General features: G+C 47.0%; 2 protein-coding genes across 4 annotated transcripts in view; one reads left to right on the top strand and one right to left on the bottom strand.

Annotated features, from left to right (window-relative positions):
• KLHDC4 (kelch domain containing 4) overlaps positions 1-13,657 on the top strand; it is a 34,863-nt gene extending 21,206 nt beyond the window's left edge. Inside the window, exons 8-14 of one of the 3 annotated variants that reach the window (XM_080637735.1) lie at positions 1,342-1,423; positions 4,299-4,507; positions 5,842-6,241; positions 6,854-6,970; positions 7,265-7,386; positions 10,723-10,984; positions 11,094-11,142. In XM_080637735.1, the coding sequence (XP_080493861.1) occupies positions 1,342-1,423; positions 4,299-4,507; positions 5,842-6,241; positions 6,854-6,970; positions 7,265-7,386; positions 10,723-10,758 (966 nt within the window). In that variant the 3' untranslated portion in view covers positions 10,759-10,984; positions 11,094-11,142. Of the gene's footprint in view, positions 1-1,341; positions 1,424-4,298; positions 4,508-5,841; positions 6,242-6,853; positions 6,971-7,264; positions 7,387-10,722; positions 10,985-11,093; positions 11,143-12,863 lie in introns of those variants that run through there. The other 2 variants (XM_080637734.1, XM_080637736.1) reach the window with 2 other exon arrangements.
• A 213-nt stretch (positions 13,658-13,870) lies between these two features.
• JPH3 (junctophilin 3) overlaps positions 13,871-25,401 on the bottom strand; it is a 56,062-nt gene continuing 44,531 nt past the window's right edge. Inside the window, exon 5 of the mRNA XM_080638766.1 lies at positions 13,871-14,221. Within this exon, the coding sequence (XP_080494892.1) occupies positions 14,141-14,221 (81 nt within the window). The 3' untranslated portion in view covers positions 13,871-14,140. The remainder of the gene's footprint in view (positions 14,222-25,401) is intronic.

Here is a 25,401-nt window from a genome sequence, read left to right as displayed (position 1 = left end):
GGGCTCCTCAGGATCATCCAAGTTTCAGTGTTGTTCTGCAATGCTTTTAAAACATTTTCTTCTCTTCCACCTTTCTAAGAATTGAAGACCATTCCTACAAATTGGATAATGGGCCCTGCAGTAAGAACGTAGTGTACTCTGCAGTAACAAAACCTGTCAAGTGCAGGGCACGAGGTTGGGTACAGCTATGCAGCAAGAACATGATAGCACCATGCTGTTGTGCTCTCAGGTGCATACAAGCCCTGCTCATCTTCCTGAGAACTGGGTCCAACCCTCTCAGCTTTGCTGGGATCCACTACCTGGAAGGAGTTACTCAGCATAGCAGTGGCATCACCCCCAGGAGAAAGGGAATTACAAGGAAGTAGGAGCTCTGCATGAAGGATGAGTAGATAATGACATTATTAGAAGACCTCCTACAGTGGTGTTGCATAGTGCTGCTTTACAATACTGCATGTTGCTATGAGCACTGGAGTACAGGGGCTTACAGTGAAGGGAGCAAGAGAAAACAACATTTAAAGTGATGCTTTTAACTGCCTCAGTTGAGGCTTGATTCTGCTTCTGCTGTTGCCTTTTGCAGGAGTGGTCGTGGGGCTTCTGTTTAGGAGGAAAGACTGTTGCTCAAGGCTCTGTGGGGCCCCAAATCTTAAAACTGACAGCTGCAGTTGGGCTGTGGTGCAGAGAGCGGGCTGTCACCTCCGCTGCTCCTGTAGTGGGATGGAGATGAACGGGTGGCAGGGACTGAGAGTCTGTGTGCTAGTCACAGGTCTGTACTTAAACTTAGGCCTTCCAAATGATAGAGCACAGATGCTTTGAGCTTCTACTTAACATTCAAGAATGGAAATCCCAATGGGTCTTGCAGATCCCATGGAAAGTTGTGTGCCACTTGAGTGTAGTAGGTATCTGTTCTCTTTTACAGCTAGAGAAGCAGAGTCACAGATATTAAATTAGGCCATTGAGAGCTCCTGGTACTGTCTGTGGCAGAGTAAAAGGCAGGACCTTGAGTCTCCTGTTCCCTTCCCAGTTGTCACAGACAGAAGTTGGTTGTGGCTCATCACAGGATGTAGCCCTGGTTTGAATGCTATGGTTGTGAGCTGCCTGATGTTCCAGAGCTACAGTGTGACTACAGAGAATACAGCATGGCTTCTCCTTGCCCAGTCACAGTGTTTGCATTTCCAGCATGGGAATGTACAGGTTTAGGCTGTGATTAGGGTTTTTTGGGGGGGTGGGAGGAGATGAGATTGGCACATACTGCTGTTCTGGCATGGGTCATTTCCTAGGCTTTGAAAAGTTGGGCCACTGAAATAGTTTTGCTGAGCATCCCTGTCTTTTCCTTCTCTGCAGAGAATTAAGAAAGATGTTGACAAAGGCACCCTGCATACAGATATGTTCCTGCTGAAGGTTGAAGGTGCAGGCAAGGAGGAAGGTAAGCTACTGCTGCAGCTAGGAGGGCTGTGCTGGAAGTGATGCTGCAGGACTGCAAATGCAAATCCTCTCTTTTCCTTTGAATAACAGGCAAAAAAAACCCAAGCCTAGAACAAAACTTCCCTTTTGAAAGCACTATGCTCCAGTGTTTGCTTTGGGGCTAAACACAGCAGATGAGTTGGCTTAAATATTTCTTCTTACTCCCAGAAGCAGTGAAGTGCATTTGTGTACTGTGACTCTAGCTTAAAAGAAAAGGGGGCTAAGGTGAAGGAAACAGCAATTACAGGGGGATATTGGAGGAATGGTGTTCTCCTTTATTGTTTCTGTGTGCTGAAGAATGAAGATGGGCAGAATTCCTCACTGCTGTGCTCTGCAGAGGGAAATGGGAAGTAGGCTTTGCTGAACAAAGCTCTCAGATAGCTGAAGGCTGTAAGGAGTCATAGTTCTCAGCTCCAGGTGACTTGATTTCAGAGCTGATGTAGATGGTAGCTCTGACACAGCGAAGCCCTGGGGGAATTGGAGCTGGCTGAGAAACTGGCAGAGCTCTGGGGGAAGGTTGGGATATACTTTTTGTCAGAGAATCACTTCTAACTCACAGCATCGTTTATGTTGACACCTCCCAGTTGGTCCTGGAATAGTCTGAGATGGAGTGGAGGGTCTCCAGGCTCCTTGCATAACTATGTGACAAGCTCTGGCCTGCACAGGCAGCTTCAGGAAAAACTACAAGGAAAGATATTTTAGGAATTTTTTTGGTTTGTATGTAGGAGGGAATTAAAGCAACATTTTGAAAGTTCCTGGTCTGTGGGACATTTTGATCACTGCTCTTCTGTTTCACAACAGAAAAATCTTTGCAGTTTTGGAATTCTCAGGTGGTGGGTTGACCCTGGCTGGACACCAAGTGCCTACCAAAGCTGCTCTATCACTTCTCACCTCAGTTGGACAGGGGAGAGAAAATATAACCAAAGGCTTGTGGGTCAAGATAAGGACAGGGAGAGATCAGTTACCGTCATGGGCAAAACAGAGTGTCTTGGGAAAACTAGCCTAATTTATTACTAATCAAATCAGAGAAGGTTAATGAGAAATAACAACTCAATCTTACAAACATTTTCTGCCCACCCCTCCCTTCCTCCTACCCTCAACTCTGCTTCCTATTTCTCTACCTCCTCTCCCTCAGTGGCTTGTGGGGGTTGTGGTCAGTTCACCACACATCTCTTCCTCTGCAGGCAGAGGACTCCCCACACTGTTCCCCTGCTCCAATGTGAGTCACTCCCACAGGCTGCAGTTCTTTAAGAACTGCTCCAGCGTAGGTTCTTTCCTCAGGCTGCAGTCCTTCAGGAACAGGTTGCTCCTGCATGGGTTCCTCAGGGGGTCACAAGTCCTGCCATCAAACTTTCTCCAGTGTGGGGTCCTGCACAGAGTGCAGGTGGATATTTGCTCCACTGTGGACCTCCATGGGATCAACATGGTCTGTGTCATGGGCTGCAGGGGAATCTCTGCTCTGGTGTCTGGAGCACCTCCTCCTTCCTTCATCACTGACCTTGGTGTCTGCAGAGCTGTTTCTCTCACACAGTCTTACTCCTCTCTCTGGCTGCAGTTGTGCAGTTTGGTTTGCTTTTTTCCTTCTCTTAACTATGTTGTCCCAGAGCTGCTTCCACTGTCAGTGATGGGCTCAGCCATGGCCAGTGGCAGGTCCATCTTGGATGCAGCTGCATTGGCTCTGTCAGACACCGCTTCTAGCATCTTCTCCCCAGAGCCATCCCCATAGCCTTCCTGCTACCAAAACCTCACCATGCAAACCCAGTACATCTCCACACAGGGTATTCCTGTTTTAACAAACTCTTTGGTAGTGGTGTCTTACTTACAGACTCTTAAGAGAGAAGATTGGGTTGTGATCTCATTAGATTACCTGGAGCAGGGATATTATCAAAAAAACCCAAACCTAAGCAAGATATTATAAGTTAGTTGGTTGTTTTATCTGTGAATGTCTCTGAAATACGAATTCCATCGCTTTCTTTAGGAGAGAGTGTATTTTGTCCTTGGTTCAGGGAATGGGACAAGCTTCTTTGAGCTGAATTTCTAAAATATGAAAATTGTGATTGATTTCTTTAAACCTGATTGTTTTAAAGCAGGATTTGGGAAGGAGGTTTGGGTCACATATATTGTCTAGATTCCAGACCCTGTTTGCATTATGCACTATTTATAGTTTACCTTATTGAAATTGTGGTTCCTTCAGAAACAGAGTGCCTAGCCAGTGCATGTGCTTCTTCCAGCCTATGTTTTAAGGATTTGCTCTAAATCCAGAATAGAAAGGATTGGAGCAGAAGCAAAGGGTTTAGAGCACAAGCCTTCTCCTGCTCCTGAGCCTTTTTTTAAAGTGAGTTGGGTCTCCTTACAAATAACTGTAATTATTCTGGGAGTTAAGGCAGTGATGCAAATTGGCAGGTAAAGTACTGTAGTAGAAGAGTGCTATAGAAAGAATGAATGTGGAGTGGGATTCCTGGGTTAACTGAGGCACATTTCCTTGGTACTCAAAGGCTATATACATATGTAATCCTTGCTTGAACTCCACCCTCTTATAAAGGTGTATACCTCTTTCAAGAGGCTCCTTGCCCCAGAAAGTATGCCATGAAGACAGCCCTCTGCAGTTGCTTTTACTGAAGACACAATGGTTTTCTAAGGGCAGAATGGATGTGCAATCAGCTGTGTGCGTAAAGTGGAAATATAAGTGGTTCTGGTTAACGTTGTACTGTGCAGTTCTGAGAAATCCAAAATGGGTCATTGACTTACTCGCTGGAGTAACTGAATGGCGTAGGAGATATAAAAGCAACCATGATTCTCCTTTGCTGATGCTTGTATTTGCTTTTATCCATTACCAGACAAGTGGGCATGGAGTCGGCTCAACCCTTCTGGAGTGAAACCCACTCCCAGATCTGGCTTCTCTGTGGCAATTGGTCCCAATAACCGCTCCCTTCTGTTTGGAGGTGTGCATGATGAAGAAGAGGAAGAAAGCATTGAAGGGGACTTCTTCAATGATATTTATTTCTATGACCTTGGGAAAAACCGCTGGTTTCCTGGACAGCTGAAGGTTTGATTTTGAAAATTAACACAGATACATTCAGTTCGTTCTTCGTGATCATGATCTCTGTTCTTTGGGCCTTTTTTGGCCTGAAAGAGTTTTCTTGTAGTGTGGAGCAAGCCTCTATTTCTAATAACTTGGGGTGCTCCAAGAGCTGATCCACTAGGTGTGGCTGCTGCATTGATCTGTGACCCACTGATTTTGAAGAGCAGGTGAGGCTGTACAAATTAAGCTGGTGATGTGCAACTCTAGCAGATTTTTGGTGCCAGATGAATTGGATTCTCTGACTTTATGCTGCACCTCTCCTTCTCTGCCACATAGCTCTCTGTGCTCTCCATGTCCTACTTCCACAGTGGGATGCAGACTGGCACCCTTCTGTGGAGAGAGGAAGCCTGTGAGCCCTGATTGCTGGGCACAAAGCGAGAGTGGTTCAGGAGCCTTCTCCCTCCTCGGGAGTCAGGCTGTGAATGTGCCCTGTTGTTGTGTAATGCAAAATGAAACAAAGCAGCATGAAAACATCACTATGGTGTTTTACTGGAGGCTGGCTCTAGGTCAGATGTATAAATCTGACATCAGATAGTTCCGTAAAAGCTACTGTGAATAGATCTTGTGTTGCATTGGGATCAAAAAACCCTCTCTTTTCCCCAGTGTTGATGAGTTGCTAAAGAGATGAAATATTAACCTTAGCTCATAAAAACTTCACAAATGCGGCCCTCTGATCTGTGATTTTGTTTGAACCACTCTCAAGGGCAGATGAGGTGCAAGTGAAGAAGTTCCTTCTTCCCCACTGTTTCTGGCTTTGTTCTCAAACAGGAGAAGTCAATCACATAATAACAGGCAAACAGGCACTCAGATGTTTGCTTCTGCCTTCCTCGCTGTTTTCTAGCTCTTTCACACAGTTCTTTGAAGACCTGGAGTGCTTCCTGGTCATGCACTGTAATTTAGCACCCAGCAATTGTTGTGATTTCACAAAATGTGGGTTACTTTCTCTTGCTCCCGTCAGACTATTGGACTGCTTGCATGTTTGTGTGTACCTGCAAGACAGAGAGCAAAAGAGCTGTTTTCTGCTTCTTCAGCACACGCTGCCATTAATAGAGGAAGCAACTTCATGCTGTGGGTTCTCCAGGAGTTTCATTGTTCCTTGTTTTATGGCTGGTAGAAGTTTATGCTGAGTGGGAGGCTGCACCTATTACTTGAGACTTATAGTTGTAGTGAAAAGCGATTGAATTCTCCCTCTCCTCCCTCCCAGCAGCATCTATAGTATTTATATGAACTGCTGTACATACTATTAGGTGCACGCAGTTCACACACAGTCTCTTTCTGTTCCTTGTTCCTGTTAACAGGGACCAAAATCAGAGAAGAAGAAGCGGAGACGTGGCAGAAAGGCTGATGCAGAGGATGCTGGAGGTGAGGAGATGGAGAAGCAACCTCCACAAGGCCCAGTGGAAATAGTCAAAGAGGTGGTGTCAGAAGATGGGACTGTCATGACAATCAAGCAGGTGATCTCTGGACCCGCAGAAGAAAAGGAGAGGTCTGACTCAGAGGAGGAGGAAGACGGAGCCTTGAGCCAGCAAGTGGAGCCATGCCCACGTTCAAATGCCATGTTGGCAGTGAAACATGGAGTTCTCTACGTGTATGGGGGAATGTTTGAGGTGGGTGATCGCCAGTTCACCCTCAGTGACCTCTACAGCATTGACCTACACAAGATGGAAGAATGGAAGGTGCTAGTGGAGATGGATCCAAGTAAGTTCTGATGGTGGGATTTCTCTTTCTGCTTTTAGTGTAGCAGCACTATGCTAGGGAAGAAAAAACTAACCAACAAAACAACAACTGTGGAGCTTCCTCAAGGGGTGGTGGTGAGCCTTTGAGTAGTGTTTTTTCCTGGACAGGAGAAAGTTTAGAGTTATGTGATATGCAGTGTCTTATGGTCACCGTCACTATGGAAACCAGTCTGGTCCAGAGCTTTGCGATCACAAAAGAAGGTGACCTTGCCCTGGAAGCTCACAGTCTGCATGTGATAATGGGAAAAAGGCATAAAGGAAGGTGTCTTGCTTGTGATCATTGAACTATGAAGTGCTAGGGAGGAGAGCTGGCTGTTGTCAGCATTGTCACTAACCAGCTTCTCTTCCACAACTGTTCTGTGCTGTTCACTTCTTCCTGACTATTTCACATCTTCCCATCGTTCCCATCAGATATAGGCACTGTACAGTGGATGGATCTGTGAGGCAGTGAATAGAGCAGGGCTCTTAAGAATCACATCTTTCTGACCTTGCCCAGCATCTTCCGTGATAGTTCTGGGTGTAGGAGTGGGAAACAGCTTGTTATTTATTTATTTTATTTTCTTTCTCATCAAAGAAGCACAAGAATGGCTGGAGGAGTCTGAGTCAGATGAAGAGGAGGATGATAAGGAAGGTGCAGAGGGAGGAGAAGAGGAAGAGGAGAGCTCTGAAGAGGAGAGTGAAGATGAGGGAGGTAATAATTAAATAAGATGAATGTTTTCTTCATACTAATATAAAGTACAATACCTGCTGGCTCTGCTGCCAGCCTGGAGGGCTTCATTGGCATCCAGGTGAGTTTTCTAGCAAAAGCAGTTTTCATAGTACACTGCTCTCAGATTAGAAGAGAAATTCTACTGGTTACTGATAGGATTTTAGGCTATTACATTTAAACTCATTAGCTGAAGAGTAGTCTCGGCTGAGTTGAAGGGCAGTGCGTTCATTCACCGTTTGTCACCTCTCTTTATGTCTTCTTCCCACTGTGTACTAGAAGAGGAGCAGCACCCGACTGTTCAGCTTGATGAGAGCCATGCAGACTACCTGTCCAGGACGGAGCAGTATTGGATTAAACTAGCCTGCAGCAACATGGGTCCGAATGCCAAGGAGAAGAAGGTGATAAAAGTGGCACATGCTATGGCAAAGACTTTCTATGAAGATTCAGTCTAGATGTTCTTGAGACTGTTCTATGAGTGAAAACACATGCTGGGAGCGGTGGTTAGCCCCATAGAACTCATCATGATGTACCAGGCAGTCAGCATATCAGAAGGCATACTCTAGCTTTTGTCTACTCTGGGTGCCTTTGGGCTGACCAATCTCAATATGCCTCTTTGGTTAATGCTCTGGATGTGCTGTTACTCTCCTGGAGGTTGTGAGAGGGTCTTGAGGAACAGGATTGCAGTTTGAGCACTTGTTCTGCTGAGGCTAGCCTATACAATACTGTCATTTTTGTTCAAAATTGGTTTGAGTCTGTCAAAACAAACTTCACATCACAATGGTTCACTGGCCCCAAAATCCCTACCCTGATGGGGGCCAGAACATGTCTCCAAGGGTTTCTACAATAAACCTATTTGGTTACACCATTTTGTTTTTCTCCATCCTTTCATAGCTTTTCTACTTCTTTTTCTTCTGCTGTGGAAGAGGAATCACTGTTCCCAATGTGAAATACATAGGTAGTGGTTGTAAGATACACCAGCAGCCCTGAGATATGGCTGTACTGCCTGGAGAATCCTGGGAATCCTTTCATGCCTTACCTGTGTGAGAGCCACTGTAACCTGTGATACGCGTAACAGTAGAAGTATCTTCCTTTTTAATTAGCTGTAGCAGATTTTGCCTTTGCTTGTGGAATCTCCCAGTTCTGTTTCTCACTTGTTTGACAAGAAAGCAGTTGTCTTAAAAATGAACTATTTATTTGTATAAACTATTTATTTGTATTTATGACCAGCGAAATGTCCTACCTTGGTAGCTGCTGGCATGTTGAGGATGGGAGGGAGTGAGCTGGCACTCTCCAAGGGTTTTTTTTTTTCACCCCTGCTTCCTGACTTAGCCCTTCTCCTCAAGGCATCACTCCAGCAGAGCAGCACTGTGGTCCATAGGGACAACAGATGGATCAAAGTGTATCTGTTGCAGCAAACAAGTGATGGCTTGAGTTAACACCAGAAGGCTGTCGTTGTGCAGGGAAATCCAGGGTGCTATGGGTATTGTTTTGGCAGAGGGATCACAGGGGAGCCAGCGCTCGAGAGAGCAGTGCTAGATTCAGGGCTTACTGGAAGGTAACAAAGATTAAATACAGCAGGCTGCCAATTGTCAAGATAAAAACATGTTTGATAGGGAGGTACATTCCATGTATAATAACAGATGAGAGGTGAAAACATACTATTTATTGACAGCCTAGGAAAGAATCCATAGTGTTTGCTTGGCTAAGGACATCAGATATCCTCTTGTCCTGTCACTTGGGTTAGTTTATACCTTGATCTTGTTGAATTCTAATCCTTTGTGTATGATGTCCATAACTTTCTGTGCAAAAATTGGGGTATCTGTTGCTGAGATTCTGATGATTATTATGTTTTTGTCTGAAAAACAGTGGTTTAAACTCACAACATCTCTGCAAAGGACTCCATTGCAAAGGCCCATTCCAGACACTGGAAAGCACACTTAGATGCACTTCATCATTTTTTGCCCTTTTCAAATACAGACATACACCTTGAATGATTTTATTCCCTGAGCTGAAGCCAGGTAACAGCAGTGCCAAGGATGAAGAGCATTTTTGTACAGCTGCAGAAAAAAAGATTCTCCCTCCCCCTTCTCTGGAAGAGAGTGTTGGATGAGAGAACTAGATGCATCAGATGAGCTGGAGTGTGTGCAGTGATAATCTGAAGTTTTTCCTTTCATCTTTTCCTCAAGGACTCTGAAACATAGTCCTAGTTGTGTTCTGTGCCAAGCTAAGTATGACTGGAGAAAGCATTGACTAGAAGAGACATGCTTCCAAGGAACCTGAGTCAGGATGGGATGCATCACAGCAGCTCCACATGGGGAGCACACCTCTGATGAGGGAGAGAAAGGTTTGGGAGATGTTGGCTTCCCAGGGCTGTCATTGCTCTGCCGTGAAGTTGGACTGACCTGGGCATGCAGCTTCCTTCAGTTCTTCCCAGAGATGGGGTGTTGGATGAGCCAGGATAAGCTGCTAACCCACAGCTGCAGATGAACATGAAAAGGGCTTTGAAACATGCTCCATGCTGAAGGGGTTGGGGAGCAGTGCTTCTGCTGCTTGCAGAAGTAGTTCTTCAGCTCTCTCTTCTAACAGGACCAAACACCCAACACCAAAATGCAGCTGCTGCTGGGGTGGGGATGGCTACTCTTTTAGGGGAGTTAAGGGGCTGGGTGTTGGTGTTCTTACCATGTTAAAATATTCTTACCATGTTAAAATGAGCCTTGGTAGGCTCAGTGCTGTTATCCCCAAATTGGGGATAAAAAGGAAACAGGCAAATGATAAGGATTGTGAGTCTAGTAGGTAGCAGTGTGGTTGAGCAAATAACACCTGTGTGTGAATGGAGTCTCTCTGAAGCTTATCTTCCACTGACATTTCCAGATGAGAATGTGCAGCCCACCATGGCAGTTCTAGGCCATCCATTCAACAAAAACTGTTGGGCAACACTCAGCATCTCCCAACATCTATAAAGTGATGTTTCCTTTAACATTATGGAGCATGACCTCTGAGATGCCTTTAGTGAAGGGACACAGCTCATGATGTATCTCAGTATTTTATTCAGACCTTTAGGCACTGATTAGTAGCTCTCGGGGTTGAAACTCCTTCACTTGCCATGGTAATGAAGTGATACACATATCCTGGAAAAAAAGGTTGGTGGTAGTTGTGTAGCTAAGTGCCTGTGGGTTAATAGTTAAAACAGACCTATAAAGGGAACTCAAGAGCTTGAAATGCCTCTGAGGGACTCATAGTCCTGGTGGATCTGCTACTCAAAGGCATAGTATCTTTGGTGTGTGCTGTGCTCAGGGTTGCCTTCAGCAATGGTTCAAGCCTTGGGCTGCAGAGCCACTCAGGGAGCCTTGCTGTGAAGTTTGGGAATAGGCAACATCAGGACTGATGCAGCTCATTTAAGGGCTGTGCAAGGAGTTGACCAGTTTCTCTACACCAGAAAAACTTGCCACCATGTCAAGAGCCTGCAAGGCCCATCTTCTGGGCAGACAATTTACCCACATGCAGTGAAGCTGTGCTGTCAGACAGGATCCGGTCCGGCCTCTGCTCTGTTCTGCTTTAGCTCAAATGTCTGCAGCCATCCTCACCCTGTGACAAGTATGAAAAATTGCTGCTTTTCTGTCCTCCCTTATCTTGCCAAAGCCTGTCAGGACAAACAGTTAGTCCTTAGGTTTCAATTAAGACCTTCATCGTCATAAGACAGTATTTCTCCTCTTGCCCCTCCCCTTCTGTTGCAGTCTGGATTATTATTTTTCCCCAGCAGTGCTTCATAACTCCACACAAGGTAAATAGATGCTGCAACAACTCAAGATCTCTGAAAGATCAGGCCCTGGAGAGTCCCGGCGTGCTCAGAGAATCTAGGTCTCGGGTACAAGCAACCCAGACACCAGATGGGCTGGTGAGGAGCTGATGTGGCATGAGCAGGCAGAGGATTTTTGTATTCCTTCCTTCATGCCTTCCCTGAAGATGCTGCATCAAATCAGCGCAGCGCTCACACAGGTAGGGTCCAGCCACGGGTCCCTGGGGAGGGCAAGACACCCTCTTCCCAGTGTCTTTACTGCCATGGTAGGAGGTGGGCTGGTTCCTTCAGCCCCTCCTTGTGTTTCAGGTGCTGCGTGTTCCACTGTAGGAACATAAAAATACCACTGCAGCCAAAAAAAATGATGTAAACTTTCAACTGCTCGCATGCATCTGTCAACGTGGACATAAAACAGCAGGTATGGACAATTTACATAGATTTATATGCCATGATGACAGACATTTTAATGTGCCTTAGGTAGAGATGCATGAATCTAGGGCTCATAAGACAGGGAAATATACTGAATTAACTCTCTCTCTGGGCTATTTCTCAAGAATATTTCTGGCCTTGGGCAAATGTGAAAAGAAAAAAAAAAAAATTTGAAAGACAAATTGCTCAGCTCCCCGTGGTTAATAAAGAAGTAATTATTTTTAAGCACATGGTTTGGGGCCCAATTAATATTAGTCTTTGGCTATCTTTCATATTGGACAAACCTCAGCTCCGTGGAGCTTTATTTTGTGGAACAAAGCAATGAAAAACCCGATTTGCATTTGTGTTTGTACATAACTGCTGGTACACGGGCGAGAGCAGTAATCAGTCAGTCGCCAGCATGAAAAAGCTCCTCATGAAATCACTAGTACTTTTATTTGATTAATAACAAGAGGCATTTTTTTGCTGTTTTATATATATCTAAATATAGTACTGTGTTTGTATGTAACTGTTGAACCTGCTCCTGGTGGGACCTTTGTGTCATGCACCTGAATGTACAAAAAAAATCCTTGACAGTCTTTACAAAGAGTTACAAAACACACGGATGAGTTCCTAGGGCTGCAACCATAACATGTTGCTATTTGGTTCAAGTATGCAGCAACCTTTCAAGAGTAAAAAAGATTACTAAAGACCTAAAACCAAACCAAAACAAAAAAAGTATGAAGATGACAGACAGTTACTGTGGAAAATGAAATTAAAGTTACAGGGGGTCTTGCTGCCTTCAGTTCTCATTTACCCTGTCCACCCATAGCCCTTCTGCCTGAAAAGGGAAAGGAAGGAAAAGAGGATGAGAAACTGCGACAGGAGGGAGTAAGACCATGTAAGGGAAAGAACTGAATTTAACTGGCACATGCTCTAATCCTTAGTTTATTTCTGGTTAAAAATATAGCAATCCAGTGCAATGTAATAAGAAATCTGCTGAAAAGGTAGCAGAGAAACAGCTAAAACAGAAGCAAAGCAAAGCTGAGTCCGCAAGTCAGGGCTGTACCAAACACCTCTGTATGTGAAATGTTGAGGAGGATTTGGTCTCTCCTTCCTCCCCCCAACTATAGCTGTGGAAAGGGATTCATCCCACCCTCGGGTTGCTGCCATGCTCGCACCCCTTCTCCTGCTGACTGGTGCTGCAGTGGGTAGAACTGAGGGTGGAATTTGGTCCCTGGACGTACCAAATCCCAAATTGAAGCCATTTGAACCATGCCTGGTGGTGATGGATCACCGGCAGAGCCGATCTCCATGGTAGGGACAAAGTACCAGTACAGTCACTTTTGAGAATCAAGGGGCCATTGGCCACTTCCAAGCAATTGAGCTAAGGCTGCACTCGTGTGATGGGGACCATAACAGCTCAGAACAGGGATACGGCATCTTTAATGAGTATGCATATTATCAGTGGGGACAGGGGAGGGGAGAAAATCAAGGCAGGCATATTACAAAGATGGTATAAACGAACAAATTAAGTGACATAGAAAAAGAAAATAATACATCCTTAGAGGCTGCCATTGCCAATGATGTTTGGTTTTCTGTTTTTCTTTTTTTTTTTCTCTTTTTTTTTCTTTTTTTTTTCCTTTTTTTTTTTTTTTTTTTTTTTTACAGGGACATGTTGGAAGCTGGAATATACATCCTGCATTACAAAGTGCAAAATACCACATGCTTAGAGCCCAAGCATGATGTCTGAAACAGTCCACAGCAAGATGTAAAGAGACAAACCCACCACCCTCGCCCTCCTCTCTGGGACATGCTCCAGTGCTCCTCCCCAGATGCCTTTGAAGAACAGTTTTACCTTATTTTGCTTTATTATGATTTATTGTTATCCAAAGTGGATCAGAATCAAGCCCTCTCTCCCCAGTCCCTCCCCACCAGTCTGCTCCCCAGCATCTCTGTTCACGCTTATGTTTGGGGTGGGATGCTCAAGTTAACACTGCTCCTCGCTTCGCGGCGAGCATAGCGCAGTGACCAGCAGCTACTCAATTTGTGTTTCTAAAGATGTCTCCGTGTTTTCTGGGGGGAATCTGGGTACATCTTTTTACCCAGGCAAAATCTGCTGCGAATTAAAAGTAGCAGTGGGTGGTTTTCCAGCCCTGCCATGCTGGGGAGCAGCCTGGGGAGGAGGAGGAGTGGAGGCAGGAGGTGGTGGGGCTGCTGCTCACACCTTGTGTTCCCTATTCCCCCCCTGCCCCAAGAAATTTAACAAAACACCAATTGCTGCTTTGTTTTAAAAACAAGTAACAAAATGGGGCCTGTTGCCCTGCTCTCATCTTTTGCATCCAGACAGGGTTCATGCCTTCCCTGTGCTCCTTCTCTCCTCCTTTTTTACAGCAATGCTTCTCCATTTGCAAGGGGAGAAGGAAGAAAAGCCTGATTTTGCTTTTCTCTCCCATTTGTCATTAAAGCTGTTGTGGATTTCCCTGGGAAGCTCAGCCCAGAGCATCCCAGGACCCGTACATCAAACAAAATCTCCCCATGGTCCCCTCTCTGTTATCTAGTCTCCATTTTGGGGTTCATTGCTGTTGTTCTGAATATATTTTTGGGGGGTGAGGGGAAGGGAAATGAGGTTTTTATTTTGTTGGGATTCCTTCTCATCCTTTCCAGTGTTGGGGGGGCAGAGTGTTGATAGCATTTTGCCATGCCACACAGCATAGTGTTATACAAGCAAAGAATTTTGGCTAAAATCCAAAAAACATTACCCAGGAAAAAAGGCAAACTGTGAGTGAGACTCGATCGTTTGTTGTTCTTCTGTGAAAAGACTTGGAAATTGTCGTAGGACAGTTCGACTTACGATTTTTTTTTCCCCTTTTTGTTGTTGTTGTTCGGGATTTTTTTCCCCCATTCATACATGTAACTGTTATTTTTGCAAACAAGACAGTCTTGAATTAGATGAAAAAGTTAATAAACAAAATGGCAACTCCAATATTTAGTAAGATCACCATGACTACCAGGATGGGAGCTGAACCCTGGAAGAGAAGGAGAAAGAGAGGAGTTAGAAGGTACGTTCAAAGTCTGTCTAAGGCTGCATTGGAGCAGGGATGGGAGATGCTCTGGGTCTTGGATACTGCAGGGCAGGCAGACCCCAAACAGCCCATTTATACTCCCAAATTGAATCCCCCACTGAATTACTGTATGAGGAAGGTGTGAATAAAGATCTCTCCCTTGGAGGTGAGCAAAGAGCAAAAGCGGGGACTAAACCCAGATCCATTGCCCCCCCCCGTCCTGGGACAATAAACAGGTTGCCTCTAGCTGCTTCATCCACAGCATCCTCCTGAGGCAGCCTCTGCTTCTGCAGAGGCAGACAAATCCCTCTCCTGGTTCACCAGAAAGGAACCAGGCTTTGCCAGGAGCACTTTGCTCCCTCCCCATACTGACCCATAGCACAAGGTGTTCTTGGGGCCTGCAGCATCTTTGGCAGCTCTGTTCCTCCTACCCCTGTGTGACAGCAGAGCTGCTGGACTCCTGCTTTTCTGAGCCACTTCGACACTTATTTCCATCCATTTGCCTCCATGGACATGCATACCTGCAAGTCTGGGGGCCCACTTTGTTTACTGTCATACATTAACACATATGACGTGTAAGTGTTCATGTGAGCTCCAGACTTAGCATCTGCCAAGGAAGTACCAGATCATCAATTAAGACAGCAGTTGCTTATGGACTCCCCCCTGTTGTGCAGATCAGAAATCTGGCCTTAATAACTAGAATTGGTTGACAGTCAATGAAAAGCAAGTAAAAGATTATATTGGGTCATACAGTTGTTTGGGGATGGCTTGGAGGAGTCTTCAGAGGACATTTCCCTGTTAACATGATTGCTTATACAGGTATCCTGATAACAGCAAAAGTCAGGCTGCTATATTGTGGTCTATATTAAGCCAGTGTTTTGGGAAAGCTTTAATAACCTTTCCTGAGGTTTATGTGGACCAAATTAAGCTCCCAAGGACTACATAGAAGCTTTTGCAGCAACCCGCACTGCAGCTGGCTCATGTCAGACATCCACCCTAGGCCGGCTTGAACTGAACTCGAGGAGCATCTATCACCTTCCGCAGAGCCAAAAAGCAGCCCTGACAACTTGTGATGATCCTGATGAGGATGAGACTTGGACCCTATTAACATCCCAGGGATGGCAGAAGAGACCACTGAGCATGGGGACTGCAGACAACCCTCCAGCACACCGTTCTGCACACCACCAGGACACGGTCAGAAAGCATCCACCCTGCCATAAAACATTTGCTGTCCTGAAGTGTTAATGTGGCTTGCATCAGGGTGAGCAAACGTGTGTGCAGGTAGGTGGTAGCTATTTCTCTGTGTCGCTGGTATCCTCATCTATTCTTGCTGCAACAGAGCAGTGCCAGGTTTCATCACCTGGTATGGTATAATACGCTTTTCTCCACACTCCTAAGAAAGCTCCTGAGGCTGTTGGGTTGGCATGGGGCAGGGTGAGTGTTCTTTATGACCAAGTACCAGTCTGCAGAGATACTGGGGGGTGGTGGTGGAAAATGAGTTAAAAAAGGCTCTTTGCTGGCCAGAGATGGTTTCTCTTCTGAGCAGGCTGATTCAGTTTGCGTTTGGGAGTGGGTGGGAGTGAGGATGCTGGAGCTTGCTGGAAAGGCATATTTGTAGCTTAGCAACAGGGTCAAAGGAAGCCAACCAAATGGAAGGATTGCAGAGAGCCTCTCCTGGCAAGCAGGTATCCATGCCTGGCTGCTTCCAGCAAATCCCTCCGCCTGCACCACGCCAAGCCTTTCAAAAGCAGAACCTTCCCCCCCGACTCCCAGCCTTGCTGCCGCCAAGCACTGCGATGCGGTGTGTTATTTACACTGGGGGGGATTAGCTTCATTTCAGAAGATTATTGGGTTTTACCATTTTTGAGCTGTGTTAATATAATGACAGATTGCAAGTGATTATCATCACTGTCATTGTTTCTGTTGGCAGGGCACCGCAGAAGCACAAAATGCATTTGGTTCTCTCCACCTCGCAGCCAGGGGAGGACTTAACTGTTCCCCTCACGCTGTCGTTAGCCTTAGTCAGCTCACCATCTTATGTCCCCTGCCAAAGCAGTGCTGACCACTTCTGCCTCTGCTCTGCTCAGGTTACTGGATCACTTCAATACCATGGAGGAAGTAAAGTTGTATACCAGCACCCCAGATAATCTGGGGGATGACAAAAAGCATAGAGCAGGACTGGCTGCCTCTTAATTCTCTCTTACACTTTGCCCTCACAGATACGGATGCTTTGGGATGGATCTGAGATCACAACCCTTTGGTACTTGTGTTCAGAGGATGCTGATGTGATGGTGTCCAGGGAGTGAGCATGCCCTTCCTTTATACACCAGTACATCAAAGTCGTGCCCTCATCTAACAAAACTGGGGGAATCAACACACATGGACCTGCCTGCATCAGCAGCAACTGGATTCGCATGCACAAACGTTTTGCTCAGCTCCCTGGTTCAGCCTGCACTTATTTGTATCTCACACCCCCAGTTCAATGCAGAGGCAGGAAAAAATGCTTGCTTTGCCACTGCATATGTGGGGTTTTCCGTATCTGCCAGCAAAAGCATCTCAGCAATAGGATGGCCAGGGAGGGGATTGGTCTCTGCAAACTGAACAGCTCAAATCCAGCTGTCTGACAACCTACACGTTCTGCTTCCTTTTCACAGTTAACTCTTTTTAACCTGCTCTTCCCTGCACTACCTCTAACTCTTCACTCAGCAACTGCAGGTACGGCTGCTCCTCTCCAGCATGTATTGGCATGGGCTGGAGTCCTGTCTGTGGCAGCTGGTGGATAAGCAGCTTTGGGACTCTGAAGCTTCTGGTTTAGCTCCAATTATGAATCCTGCTGCACTTCTAAATGCTTATGGCTGGCTTATTTCTAACTTGTAAGGTCTTTGTGCCCTAGACTCTGCCCAGAAGAAACGCTTGTCCTTTTCCCCTTTGGTGGCAAGGATGTCCTGGGATACGTGTCATCTGTTTCTAAGAAGCCATTCCTGCTCAGTGCCCGGGTGAATGCATCACTTATGGGTCTGTGCTTTGGAGGAGACATTTTGCTGAGCCCAGCCTGGCAATAAGTCAGTGAACTCCCTTTTGCTGCAGCTACAGCCAGCATTTTAGAGCTAGCAGCTTTTACAACTCATCACGTCACATGCTACCCCTGTAACGTGAGCCACCCCCATGCAGAAAGAACCATAGCCCTTCATTAGTGACTTTGCATGTCGCTTTAGTCCTTCGGTGGTGCTTTATCTCATCTGTGGCCTCCTTGAGACTTAGAGAAGCCCAAAGCAAACCCTGAGGCCAGTGGTATCTCAGGATCTGCGGTGCTCGAAAGCCAGAGGTCGAGCTGATTTTCAGAGCCTGGGGTTTGTGTGTCAAAGACAGCGAGCAGCCTGCGAAGCTTTGCTTTTTTATATCTTTTTTGGCCCTAAAATAGTAGTGCTAAAGCAGGTCGTCAGGAACTGCAGAGATTTGTTTAAACCACCCTGCCTGTCATCTGGGAGACGGGGCTCCGCTGCGGAATGCTGCTCTGCCTCCCAGCACCGTGCCCGCAAGTCCAGAACCCGCTCCACTGGGAAGCAGACACCAGTTGGCAGTGTCCTCTCACCCAATTTTAGCTGTCTAAATGTTAGACATCTAGTCTGTGCTAACCATCGAGGCTGTCTGTAGATCAAGTGACGTGAGATGAATTCCACCCAGAACGGTTACCAGCCTGGCTCCAGGAAAGGAAAAATTAAATCAAGCTCTGGTGTGCCGAAGCATCATCCAGCATAGTGGGTGATGGCAAATTTCATCAGCAAAACGAGGCAGTTCTGGGGCTGGGATTTGTTATTTTGGCTTTCTATAATAACATCCTTCCTGGGAGGAGAAAAACATCTGCCCAGGATGGGCCCAGTGATGATACACCAGTATCAGCGAGGTGAAAGGATCCTTCCTTATCAGCAGGGATAAGCCTCCAAGGAGTTTCAAGTTTTCCTCCCCAGATTAGACAGTTGGAACATAGACCCATGTAAACACTAAAATGTGAATAAAGCTTTGTTATGGCACAGAGGTAATAGCAGCAATTTGAGCTATAGAAGTAATGAGTGAAGGTTTCCTCCAGTTTCTGGCATTCTGCAGCTCCGATGGTGGCTGCAGCGGAGCACCACCGTTCCTGCCCCTCCTTCTTGTTTGTTTTTACCCTTTTGAGTTGTGTAGCAACTCGAGAGTCTTACTGGGAATACAAGGGACAGCTGGTTCACAAGTACAATTGCAGCATAATTAATTTAAGCATTAACAATCCATTATTATCTGTTATCGCAGGGTACAAGCTCTGCCTCTCTTGCCATGGAAACCATAGTGCAGGTTACCTAGGGATCCCTCTGGGATCCTTTAAGTGTAATTGCTAAGGGCTTGGATCAGCAAAAAATATATATGCATTGTTTTCCAGCCTCAGCACTGCGGAAAGTGCTGAAAACTTAGCAGCTCCGTGACATTTGTGCTGATTTGTCACATAATTGCCAGGAACAGGCTGCTGTGAAACGGTTAAAGAGCATTTAGCAAAAGAAACATAAGGGATTCACTTGCTTTCTTCAGCGTATTTACAGCATCTCCCGTGACTTGAGGAAAGCAGCCCAGGAGACGCTGAATGTGCCGATGCAAGAGGAATGGGCACTTGATACCAGTGTGCAACTGAGGCATGGAAAAACCTGCTTCTGTAGAAAAGAAGTGGCTGAAATGAATGTGAGGGTTTATCCAGAGCTGGTGTCTGCTAGTGTCACCCCTGGTTCAGCCCTCACATTACAGGTGCCTGAATGAGCTCTCTGTTTGGAGCTGTACATACATTTTTAAGACTTTTGGTTCTCCTGTGGTCAAAAGCTGGTTTTTGACCCCAGCTTCTTCACAGCTGGAAGATGTGGAGTTGGGCTCAAAACCTAATATGAATGCAGGATGACAGGAGCAAAGTCAGAGAGGTGCTCTCTTCAGGTACATCAAAGGGGACCTGAGATTAAAAGGGTTGTGAAAGGACCCTGCCAAGTTAAACATTGCACTTCTCTCTGAACATTGTTTACCTTGTGTTGTAGCTGGTAATGCCTGCGATGTCTGTACATGAAAGGGATTAGAGAAAGAACAGTTTCTGATTATTGTGCTTTAAAGAAGAGGCAATCCCTGAACTGTTTGCTTTGTGCACAGCTCCTCATACGCATGCCACGGCAATGCTTGGACCTGGCTCATCCCTAGAGGCGTATGATGGCAAATGGGTGTCTGCAGGACCATCTTCCTCCTTATTCCCAGGTAATTACATTTATACCTGCATGGACACATGTATGTGCCATGGCCATTTGGGATTGGGGTTTGAACCTGTTTGAGATAACAGAAATAAGGAAAAGCCAGTCGTGCCTGTGTTAGGAGACCTGGGGAAGACTCCCTGCTGATGGGAGAAATATAAGTGGAAAAACCTGAAGCAGGAAGACTGAGAGGACCACAGAGATAAGACACAGGGTTTAGTCCCAAGGAGGCTGACACCAGGAAAGTCCCCAGGCTGCTTTCCCAGCAGACTGGTCCAAAGCCAGATAGATGGAGCATCTCTCTTCACAGCATTGAGCCGAGTCTGAGATGCAGGTTCACAATTCAGTTGGGTGCCTGTTCCGGACAGAGGGAACAACTAGCTGTGTTTCTAATCTCATTTTGCACTCTTCAGGGATAAAGGTCCATAAGTTTTCTGAAGAGACCACTCCACATTAAGGTAAATCTCTTCAAGAATAACCCCACAGCTGCTAGAAAAGGCAGCATCCACATCCGCATCAGCAGGGACGAGCTAAGTGCCATGCTTCATCCCTCCCACCTTGCTCCATCAAAGCCTGGACTGAGTCCCCTGCCTGGGTACCCTCCCTTGGCCCGGCTCCGGCTGCACAGCGCGCTCCAGCACAGCCTGTGCTGGATGCAGATTGGCTGCTTCCTCCTCACTTTCCCCAGCGACAGCGAAACCTGCTCGGAATATCTTGATGGAGAGTACGCCCCTCACGCAGGGAGTGAGCAGGGAAGATGCTGCAGCTGCTGGAATCCCTCCCTGCCTTCCCGGCGGGTACCTGGCACCGACAAGGGGGTCTCTCTGACATCCCTAACCCAGCAGATGCTTGCAAGCTCCATTTGCCGCAACTGTTTGCCCTGGTTTGTTTGCAGTAAGAGGCAGGACCATTAGCGAACAGCTGAGAGCACGGCAATCTTATCCAGCAGCCTGTAACAATGGAAGCAAATGCATATTTTTTTGGCTACTGCCCTTCCCTCAGGCCTTCTCAATGAGATGAAACATGGGGATTTTAAAGGGCCAAGTCTCGAGCCTACTCACATCTCCAGGGCGCTTTTAGTGAGGCCACAACGTGTCCCTGTAAGTCTTCACCTGAATGTCTGTGATCGCTCCTTCTAAATGAGGACAGCAGATGAATCAGGCTCCATTCGTGCCTGATTGCCTGAACACTAGCCCTTCTTGCAGGCACACTGAGGACCTCTGTGCCTAAAACACTTCTTTTCCCTTTTAGAAGCTGCAGATGTTCGGCATCTGCAGCAAAGGAGATATATATATATATTTTTTTTTCCCCCAACCCTAAAACTGTGATGTGTTTCTTGCTGATGGATAAAAGGGTTGCTGGCATTTTAGAAAGCCTCTTTCCTTTTCCAGTGCCTCAATAATTCCTCTTTTCCTTTCTCAATCTGAAAAGATCTTCTCTAAGGCTCTAGGAACCTGTGAAGCATGCAGGAACAGGCTTGAGCTTTGCGCCTCGTGGGCATTTAAAGCCAGAAAGGGTGGTGTCGCTCCTGTAAGTCCCTTAATCCAACAACACCGACACTGGTCCTTGTGCGTTGGCTTCCACTTTCATCTGCCTGAATGGTGACAATTGATGTGAGTTTGTTCTGCGGATGCAGAGGTCAGTGCACACAGAGGCACAGAAAGATCAGGTGGCTTTAAATGCAATTTTAAAGGGCTTGCATGGCTGCAGTGTGAGCTTGATGACCCTGAAACCCCGAAGTCCCCTAACAGTGAACACCAAGCAGTGCGGGATTTCATCGACGCTATTGAGCGCTGGGCTCACCAAGCGACCTTTATAAGAGCTATTTTCAATTACTGATGTGCAGCCCCAATGAAGAGGGGTTCTGGGAGCATCTCTTTAAGGGACTGGTGAGAAATGGCTCAGAAGAACTAAGGTCCCATAGCTTGTATAGCAACCAAGAGGTTGCATCATAGCTCACATAGCAACCTAGGGCAACATCTGGCTCCTCTGCAGAGGTCTGCATCCCCACTGGGGCACATGCTACAAGAGGCTGGGCTCCAAGGGACCCCGCAGCCCATCCAGCCTTGTTTCTAAGATAGAAATCAAGATCAGTGACAGTTTCAGGACTGTATTTCGGCAGGACCAGCATCCCCATCCCGCTCCCACGAGGCCTGCCAGAGGTGTGCTTGCTCTCAGAGCTGGAGCTGGCACTCCAACGCAGAGCCGGCCCACCGGCCTCACTGGTGGTGTGTGTAGAGCTGGTTTTTGGCAGACTACTTTTAAACCAAGCTTTAAGCTGTGAGGGGGACCTCAGCTCTGCGTAGGGATGCTCCAGGTAGGGCAAAAATAGCTCTATTCAGCTAAGAGCATCCTTCCTGTTCCTTTGCAGCACCTTTCTGAAGCAGCCCAGCTGTCTGGGAGATGAGAAATGCCCTTTTCAGGGAGCAGCGTTGCAGATGGCAGCGCTGTGGATCACAGGGAAGCAGGCTGTCATGCAAGCTGAAGGAGCATGGGCACACACATGTGCACACACATGTGCACACACACGCGTGCACACAGCCAGCCCTTCCTGGGAGCTGCTGGCAGTCCAAAGAGGAGGGCTGTCCCAGGATAGCATAAGAAATAGGGATTTGGGGAAGGCGGAGAGACTTAGCTCTAAAAGTGTGAAAAGACCCAGAGCAAGAGGATGCAGTGGTTTTGTCGCAGGACTAAGCATCTGAGTGCGCAGTGTCACTGAGTGTGCACCAAGGGAGATGGATGTGGGGACTGTGCAGTAAATCCTTCCCTTTAGCCTTCCCCTCCTCTCCCTCAAGCACTCACGCTCATTGAGGTCCGTGCTGGTGGGTGCAGGCAGGTTCACAGTGCTAGGCAGGAGGTTGGAACACAAATCACTGTATCTCTCATTGCTCTCCTATACCTCTTTCCCCTGCTCCTGTCCAACCACCCCTCTCTGCCAGGCCACTGGAACAAAACCCTGCTAGCACAGTGCAATTCTCGCTAGAACAAATTGTTGCTGGCATTGTGGGTTATTTAAATCCACATATTATCTCTTCCTCTGTATTACATTAGCTTCCTCCCAAACCTTCGCCATCTGTTCCACCCTCGGTTATAAATGTGAGAAAACTGAACATGCTGCTTCACAGCTACAGCACTTTAAAAGTATGATGTGCATCCTAATGGCTTTTCTGTGTGCCTTTCCATGCAGGCTGTGCCCCTTCATTAGTGCCTGGGATTCACTCAGAAGAGCCATTAATGTTATGTTGCATTAGGGGCTATTTACCTCCAGCTCAAACCCACCTCACTGGGTGGGAGGTTTATGTATGTGCAGGCTGGGGTCTGTTTGCCTTGGGCTGAGTGGGGAGAGGCGTCAGTGCCACTCATGCCAGTGATGTCCCCAAGGAATGCGTGGCTCTCAGCAAGGAGAAATGGTGGTTTCATCCCTCCTTTGGGACCTGTGTCTCTCCCAGCTCCCTGCTGCCACACGAGGTCACATCATGAGAGGTGCTGGACCATCTGTGAGTCCCACAGACTTCAACAGGGTTGATGTCTGTGCAATTATTGCTGCTGCTTTTCCCCTCTGGAAGCCTGTCAGGCTCCTAATGCTGCATGTCATTTCTCTAGTGTTTCACAGGCATCTGCTCTAGCAGGGAAGGACAGCCTGGTCTGGCCTCAGCACCCACTGGTTTGCTCAGTGGTGTGTGCTCAGGGCTGGCTTCACTGTGTGTCCTACAGTGCAGTCCACCAACAAACACACTGTGTTCAGCTCTTCCCTAATGCTGTGTGGGTGCTCCCGAGCCTGCACTGAAGCCTGCAGGATGAATAGGAAGCCAGAAGGCTACAGGGCTCTATGTGGGGGTGATTTATCCACAGCCACGGCAGGGAAACCACAGCAGATCTGTGGTTTAGTCCTTCCTGCATCCCGGTTGCTCGCGGCTGCAGATGTCCCCACTCCCTCCTTTTTCCCACCCATTTGCTCTCATACCTCATCTGCAGGTGTTGATACCTTTGCTCTGCCGGCGCCTGGAGGAGCAGGGATGCTTTAGGGATGTCAGCGGTGATGATACATTACAGAACATGATGCTTTCTACCCCAAAATTTCAGTGTAACTGATAAATGTAATTTCAGTTTCATGATCCCTGTCTCCCAAACAACCAAGCATCATCTTCTGCTGCCCTGACAAGGAGATTTAGCTCCTGTCTTCTGCCAGAGCCTGACATGTCACCATCTGAGAGTTACAGACTTTCTCTTTTGCCTGTGTAGGCATGGCCTGGGCTGGGGGAAATCCAGCAGCACAGGATCCCTTCTCTGTTGAACACTTAACTTGACGGGGCAGTTTGGCACAGTGGTGGCTTCCCCATTGCTCCCGTCAGATCCCCATCACCTCCTTTAGCAACGCCAAACCAATGAGGAGAACAAGTACTCTCAATGTAAGTCTAGGAATCAGCAAAAACCAGGCCTGGAAAGGGTCTGAAAATCACACAGCTCAGTCTTCTCCTAAGGCAAGATCAGCTCTGACCGAGTTATATTTGAGCTGCAGATGTCCAACCAGGTCTTAGACCACCTCCTTCCTCCCTGTCACCACGGCCTCCTCTAGCAATTTATTGTCATAGAACCATAGAATAGTTTGGGTTGGAAAGGACCTTAAGATCATAGAGTTCCAACCCCCCTGCCATGGGCCTGGACACCTCACATAAACCATGTCACCCAAGGTTCTGTCCAGCCTGGCCTTGAACACTGCCAAGGATGGAGCATTCACAACCTCCCTGGGCAACCCATTCCAGTGCCTCACCACCCTCACAGTAAAGAATTTCTTCCTTAGATCCAGTCTAAACTTCTCCTGTTTCAGTTTGAACCCCTTGTCCCCTTGTCTTGTCACTGCAGTCCCTGATGAAGAGTCCATCCCCAGCATCCTTGTAGGCCCCCTTCAGATACTGGAAGGCTGCTATGAGGTCTCCACGCAGCCTTCTCTTCTCCAGGCTGAACAGCCCCAACTTTCTCAGCCTGTCTCCATACAGGAGGTGCTCCAGTCCCCTGATCATCCTCGTGGCCTCCTCTGGACTTGTTCCAACAGTTCCATGTCCTTCTTATGCTGAGGACACCAGAACTGCACACAATACTCCAAGTGAGGTCTCAGCTCACTAGTAATGGCTAATGGGTAACCACTGCCTCTAACGCTTGAATGTAAGCCCATCAATATTGTTCATTGAGAATGGTTTATTCCCTTCCACTTTTCAGCAGCTGCTTTATGTGTTTGAAGATTGCTCTGCCTCCTCTTCCCTACGCTGAACGCCTCCAGCAGGCAGTTGGTAATGCCCAACATGTCCTTGTCTATCCCAAGGCAAGGAGCTCAAGACTCGATTTCTCACAAAGGTTATCCTCCGAGTCCCACAAGCTATTCCCCTACTTAGAAAGCGTGTTTGTGCTCTTCACAGTGGAGTGATAGTATAGTATATAGATTGTAGAGGTGTAGAGATAGAAGTAAATAGTATAGATAGATATAGATATATAGATATAGATAGTATAGACTGACGTTTGGCTGTAACCTCCTCTATCACCCTGATCTGCAGAGCTCTAATAGCCCACTACCCTTGCTGTAGTTGCGCATTGCTTTCCCTGCCTTGGTGTCCTTCCCAGATTGCATCCTCTTGTTTGCAGTTTGCCAAGACCCTTTTGCATTGCATCTCCCCTCCTGGCTCACATCCACACATCAGAAACCCCTGACCTGTATTGCACCGTGCAGATCAGTATGGGAAAACCCAAGCAGCGATCAGCTCAGGAGCACAACCACTTTGCAATGTCCCCTGCTCTGTGGCCATGGTTCTCTTCTTCACCTGGGTCAGGCCTCCAGTACAACACAGTGACAAGGCCTCTGCTTCAGCAGGCAGTGCCATCATGTAGCAGCAAAATGAC

The sequence above is a fragment of the Psittacula echo genome (genome assembly GCF_963264785.1).
Source record: "Psittacula echo genome assembly, chromosome: Z".
Classification (NCBI taxonomy): Eukaryota; Metazoa; Chordata; class Aves; order Psittaciformes; family Psittacidae; genus Psittacula; species Psittacula echo.
Note: the sequence above shows the minus strand (reverse complement) of the source record. Positions and strands in the feature narration are given on the sequence as shown.